Source organism: Notolepis coatsorum (genome assembly GCF_963971535.1).
Source record: "Notolepis coatsorum genome assembly, chromosome: 19".
Classification (NCBI taxonomy): Eukaryota; Metazoa; Chordata; class Actinopteri; order Aulopiformes; family Paralepididae; genus Notolepis; species Notolepis coatsorum.
This window is the reverse complement of record NC_140183.1, coordinates 10754225-10761010: the sequence shown is the minus strand read 5'-3', so window position 1 is coordinate 10761010 and position 6786 is coordinate 10754225. Positions and strand designations below refer to the sequence as shown.

The 6786-nt window shown below is 49.2% G+C and overlaps 1 protein-coding gene across 1 annotated transcript in view; it reads left to right on the top strand.

The window, feature by feature from the left end:
• LOC311245932 (transcription initiation factor TFIID subunit 2-like) overlaps nucleotides 1-6786 on the top strand; it is a gene marked incomplete at both ends in the record, with an annotated part of 83762 nt that overhangs the window by 34914 nt on the left and 42062 nt on the right. Inside the window, one exon of the mRNA XM_084335956.1 lies at nucleotides 144-269. Coding sequence (XP_084192082.1) covers nucleotides 144-269 — 126 coding nt within the window. The remainder of the gene's footprint in view (nucleotides 1-143; nucleotides 270-6786) is intronic.

Here is a 6786-nt window from a genome sequence, read left to right as displayed (position 1 = left end):
TATCTCTCTCTATCTCTCCCTCCCTCTCTCTCTCCCTCCATCTCTCTCTCTCTCTCTCTCTCTCTCTCTCTGTATCTCTCTCTCCCTCCCTCTCTCTCCCTCCATCTCTCTCTGTATCTCTCTCTCTCTCCTTCCCTCTCCAGGAGGAGTCTATTGCAGCGTTGGAGAAGTTTCCTACTGCAGCCTCCAGGCGCGCTCTGACAGACATCCTGGAACATGACCAGTGTTTCTATAAAGTCCGTATGCAGGCCTGCTTCTGTCTGGCCAAGGTACATTTACATTTACATTTAGTCATTTAGTCATTTAGCTGAGCGCTTTTATTCAAAGCGACTTACAAGTTCTGTACGAGAGGTCATCAGGAAGAATACAACTCTATCAGCTGAGTAACAATATTCATCAAAGTATTGAGTGCTACAGTGTAGGTTAGTTTATTAGGACAAGTGCATGACAGTAAGGTTAGTCAGGGTAGAGTTCTTTTTTTTTCTTCATTTTTTCATTTCAGATAATGGTTGAAGAAGTGCGTCTTTAGTCGACAGCGAAAGATTGGACGGGATTCGGCTGTCCTAACTGGGGTGGGCAGTTCATTCCACCATTGTGGGGCAAGGACTGAGAATAGGCGGCTTCTCTTTGATGACCCTCCGGGAGCTTTGATAGGAGTAGGTCTGAGGCGGCCAGAAGATGCAGAGCGTAGGGGTCTTGAGGGTGTGTAGTTCGAGACCATTGACCGGAGGTAGGCGGGAGCGGGTTCCCTTTGCCGCATGGTATGCCAGGTCGAGGGCCTTGAAGCGGATACGTGCAGCAATGGGGAGCCAGTGCAGGTCCCTAAGAAGTGGGGGTGACATGGGCCGACTTCGGTAGGTTTGAGATCAGGCGGGCCGCTGCGTTCTGAATGAGTTGAAGAGGCTTGGTGGCAGTGGCTGGGAGGCCAGCTAGCAGTGCGTTGCAGTAGTCGAGGCGGGAGATGACTGTTGATTGGACGAGGAGTTGGGTGGCTTCTTTTGTCAGGAAGGGGCGGATCATTCTGATGTTGCTCAGGAGGAATCTGCAGGTTATGGTTGTCGCTGCGATGTGAGCAGAGAAGTTCAACTGGTCGTCGAGGACAACACCAAGGTTCTTGGCGGTCGGGGACGCGGGTCACAGCTGCATTCTCGACTGTGATGGAAAGGTCGGTCAGGGGGGAGGATTTGGCCGGCAGGTGGAGCAATTCTGTTTTGCTTAGGTTCAGTTTGAGGTGGTTGGTCGTCATCCAGGCGGAGATGTCGGACAGACAGGCCGAGATCCGCTCAGAGACGTGGATATCTGAGGGAGGGAAGGAGAGGAAGAGTTGAGTATCATCGGCATAACAATGATACGAGAAGCCATGAGACGTGATAATGTTACCCAGTGATTTAGTGTAGAGGGAGAAGAGAAGGGGTCCTAGGACCGAGCCCTGGGGGACTTGGTAGGAGCGGTCATTGAGGTATGATGACAGCCATGTCAGCGCAGATCCAGCCACTCCCATTCCTGCGAGGGCCGCAGATAGATCTAGGAGAATCAGGACAGAGGAGAGGCCTTTTGCTTTTGCTAAGTGAAGTGCCTCTGTGACCGCAATGAGGGCCGTTAGAGCGGGGAGGGAGGGAGGGAGCGGGGAGGGAGGGAGAGGCCTGCTTCTGCCTGGCCAAGGTAGAGAGGGAGGGGGGGGGGGGGAAGGAGAGGCCTGCTTCTGCCTGGCCAAGGTAGAGCGGGAGGGAGGGAGCGGGGAGGGAGGGAGAGGCCTGCTTCTGCCTGGCCATGGTAGAGAGGGAGGGAGGGAGGGAGAGGGAGGGAGAGGCCTGCTTCTGCCTGGCCAAGGTAGAGAGGGAGGGAGGGGGAGGGGAGGGAGAGGCCTGCTTCTGCCTGGCCAAGGTAGAGAGGGAGGGAGGGAGGGAGAGGCCTGCTTCTGCCTGGCCAAGGTAGAGAGGGAGGGAGGGGGAGGGAGGGAGGGAGAGGCCTGCTTCTGCCCTGCCAAGGTAGAGAGGGAGGGAGGGAGAGGCCTGCTTCTGCCTGGCAAGGTAGAGAGGGAGGGAGGGAGAGGGAGGGAGAGGCCTGCTTCTGCCTGGCCAAGGTAGAGAGGGAGGGAGGGGAGGGAGAGGCCTGCTTCTGCCTGGCCAAGGTAGAGAGGGAGGGAGGGAGGGAGAGGCCTGCTTCTGCCTGGCCAAGGTAGGGAGGGAGGGAGGGAGGGAGGGAGGGAGGGAGGGAGAGGCCTGCTTCTGCCTGGCCAAGGTAGAGAGGGAGGGAGGGAGGGAGAGAGAGGCCTGCTTCTGCCTGGCCAAGGTAGAGAGGGAGGGAGGGAGGGAGAGGCCTGCTTCTGCCTGGCCAAGGTAGAGAGGGAGGGAGGGAGGGAGAGGCCTGCTTCTGCCTGGCCAAGGTAGAGAGGGAGGGAGGGAGGGAGGGAGGGAGGGAGGGAGAGGCCTGCTTCTGCCTGGCCAAGGTAGAGAGGGAGGGAGGGAGGGAGAGGCCTGCTTCTGCCTGGCCAAGGTAGAGAGGGAGGGAGGGAGGGGAGGGAGGGAGGGAGGGAGAGGCCTGCTTCTGCCTGGCCAAGGTAGAGAGGGAGGGAGGGAGGGAGAGGCCTGCCTCTGCCTGGCCAAGGTAGAGAGGGAGGGAGGGAGGGAGAGGGCCTGCTTCTGCTGGCCAAGGTAGAGAGGGAGGGAGGGAGGGAGAGAGGCCTGCTTCTGCCTGGCCAAGGTAGAGAGGGAGGGGAGGGAGGGAGGGAGGGAGAGGCCTGCTTCTGCCTGGCCAAGGTAGAGAGGGAGGGTGGGAGGGAGGGAGGGAGAGGGAGGGAGAGGCCTGCTTCTGCCTGGCCAAGGTAGAGAGGGAGGGAGGGAGGGAGGGAGAGGGAGGGGAGAGAGAGACACTGTGTGTGTGTGTGTGTGTGTGTGTGTGTGTGTGTGTGTGTGTGTGTGTGTGTGTGTATTGTATGTGTGTGTTTGTCTGAGGCCTAGTCCACACTTACACACACAGGTGAAACCATAGCTTTTTCTATGCATTTTGGGTCTTTGGTCCACAATGCAAACTGTGTTTTAGGTTCAACTGAAAACTGAGCTTTTTGAAAACGCCTGCCAGGCTGAGGAGACCCTCAGAGGGTGCGTGTGGATCAGGGTGAAACCGGAGCTCCCATCGTGACTAATGGCCCCGTCCACACGCCCCTACCTCCTGAAAACATGCTGTTTTCTCTGCCTTGCTGCACCTCTGTCCACATGAAAACGTCAAACTTTGTTTGAGTTTTAGGTAGGGCTGACCCCTATTAGTCGAATAGTCGACTAATCGATCGAAAGGAGCCGTAGTCGACTGCCAACCTCTTAGTCGAATACAAAATTATTATTATTATTTTTTTTTATCATTCTTTCCAAAAGAAAAGAGGCCTAGAAGCGTGGCTAACGCTAATGGCGCGCATACCAGAGGCTAAACAGGCACAGAGGCACTGAAAGAGGATTTCACCCGTCTAATGAACACACTAGACAAATATCAAGATGTATCCATCAGTGGACCAATTTCATGCTTTTGCAGAGGACAAGAAGCCTTCCGTCAGACATTAAGCACCCCCACAGCCCGAATGGAATGATAAAAAAAAATCTTTTTTTTCATAGTCGACTAATGGTCGACTATCGGCTCATTTCAGCCAATCATAGTCGACTATCCAAATCCTTAGTCGGGGACAGCCCTAGTTTTAGGTCATCACGTCATTTTATTGTTTAGTGTTTTTGCGTTGCTGAGGACAGACTTTCTAAAATACTGTTACTGTGGGACAGACTTTCTAAAATACTGTTACTGTGGGACAGACTTTCTAAAACACTTACTGTGGGACAGACTTTCTAAAACACTGTTACTGTGGGACAGACTTTCTAAAACACTGTTACTGTGGGACAGACTTTCTAAAACACTGTTACTGTGGGACAGACTTTCTAAAACACTGTTACTGTGGGACAGACTTTCTAAAACACTGTTACTGTGGACAGACTTTCTAAAACACTGTTACTGTGGGACAGACTTTCTAAAATACTGTTACTGTGGGACAGACTTTCTAAAACACTGTTACTGTGGGACAGACTTTCTAAAACACTGTTACTGTGGGACAGACTTTCTAAAACACTGTTACTGTGGACAGACTTTCTAAAACACTGTTACTGTGGGACAGAGAGACTTTCTAAAACACAGATGCATGTGGGACCCAGCCCTGTCCTGCTCCTGAATCAAAACACACATTCCTCTGGTGTTTAACTCATTCAGCGCCTAGGGGTCGCTGTTTACCGTGTGGTAAGAAGGCCAGCACTCTGTTCAATGGGGATAATGCCGGTGTTTGCGAGTGCTAAAACTATATTAAATATTATAGCTATGGATCTTGTTACAAAGGGTCAGATTAAACCGAATATATATATTTATTACTTGAGATATATTGTATAATATTTGTATATCGGCTGATATCCCTTGTATATTCTTTGTACATATACACGGAATATCCCTTTACCTAGGTACAGGCCAGACCATAATATTCGTTCTCCTATTGGACAGCGACCCCCTAGGCGCCACGGCCATACCCCCCAATGTCTAGTTCAAAGTCACCGCTAAGACATGTCTCAACATGCCCAGGTTTGCGCAGTAATACGAGACAGAACTGAGGTTGGCACTAGATTATTCACCTTACGTATAAATACGTTGCAGGTGGATACAGCAGTTAGTTACCCTCAAACGAGTTAACCCAACAAGTTGAAGCCTTCACCACGAGTCAACGACCAAGTGAAGTGAGCAACCTTGCGTCTAAATAGAGCACTTAGAACCGCGTGCGAATAGGATAGTAAAGTGTCAGCCTCCCGTAGCTGGAGCTTATTGATTCCTCGTTGATCCAGACTTTTGCATCCGAACATTCCTCTCCCCCTGCTGGCTTACAACCGGAGGGAACCCCCTTAGTATCTCCAGCTGACCTACGAGTGTGCCTTATATAATTCTTATGCTACAGGTGGTATTAATTATCTCCATCGTAATATGCTCATGGACTTACGCTCTTGACCTATTCATGCACATTCTTCGCCTTACAAGCGCGACTCTAATTCTCAATACTGTAAGATAATATTGATGCTCTTCTAATAAATATTCCAAACAGGACTTTCTTTGTTAAGCCGTGTTATTGTGTGGGTGTTCATCACATATACCTGTGTACTGTATGGCCAGTAGTAATGTACATAACTCAGTAGTGGTTTAATGATACCATACTTATTCAATACAGTCAGGGAATTGTACCCCTCAGTTACAGATCTAATAAACACGTTGATTGTCAGAGTTTCTTCCGGTCAACATGCAAAAAACAGATCGTTTTTTCATACATACATTTCCATTTTATACCGTGGTGAATATGAGTATAGTTTTAGAGTGATCCTGTCGAATCCCAATAAACTCCAGCAAACGGTGCTTCAATGAAATAGAAATCATGCCATTTGTCGCTTGATTTATGGATCATTCTGAAATAAACGCTAGCAGGGCTCCAGGGTGCGCCTGTTTTGGTCGCATTTTGCGACCAAAACTCAGAGCTGTGCGACTGGATGTTTTCCCTTGTCGCACTGGTGCTCCCAGCTCCCAGCAGGTGTGTCTGTCTGTGTGTGTGTGTTTAGTGTCTTTTTCCTCGTGGCCATGTGCGTTCAAAAAAATATATATATCTCTGCCTTTGATTGGCTATAACACGTGCATTATGCAAAGACCAGCCCAGATCTGCCTCTGATTGGCTCTGATCATCACCCTGCCATTATTATTCGCTGAATGACGGGATAAACAAAAAAGCCATGTGAGCATAAATTTTCCGAATTGAAACGATTAAAAAAGCACAGCATCTCATACTGGTTTCATAATACACCGTTTCCGAATGGACGTTTGGATTAAACAAAGTGTATGCAGTGATGCTTTCCCAGCGGAACACAAGCTGCTTAACGTTACACAGGTAAGTCATGCACGTTAATTAAGCTATGTAACGTTAGAGCGCAGCCCTTTAGCTTTAGCTAACGTTAAGATAGCAACAAAGCTGTTTCAACAAATGTATTCACAAAATGGATTATCATTCAAACGTTATTCAAGCCTCCCGTGACCAGTAAGTAGTTACTACTACTCAACCGCAGAAATGTGCGCTATGTGCCTAAACTTTGCTAGTCAAGACTCAACAGTACGCTGGGTTGAGGCGCGGGCGGAAGTGGCCATTTTTCAAATAAAATACCCGAAAGACTATTAGTATAGGGAGGTGTAGTGGTTACTTCCTGGTCTATAGGGAGGTGTAGTGGTTACTTCCTGGTCTATAGGGAGGTGTAGTGGTTACTTCCTGGTCTATAGGGAGGTGTAGTGGTTACTCCCTGGTCTATTGGGAGGTGTAGTGGTTACATGATTGCTGTTTCCGGCCGGTCCATCATCTTGAAAACACAATGTATTTGCCCATTGCCCATTTCTAAATCGTCTCGTTTAAAACAAATAAAGCATCAACATTTGCATGGTGTACCTTTCTGTGCATATTCATCCACAATCTATAGCTCAACATGAAAATATTCGCAATTAATTGTAAAAAAAGAAAACAATCGCTGAATTTTATTTCAACCAAAAATGCTTAACAAATAATGTTAGTGATGGAAGGGAACTCATTTTGTGCAAAAATGGAAAGCTTGAGGTAGAATTGTTACAATAGCTGATAATCCATTTTCCCAAAGATAAATCCCTATACGGGTGGACCTCGCAGGCGGTCCAAAGTGACGTCAGACTACACCTCCCTATTTAGGAGCCAATTGTTTGCATGATTAA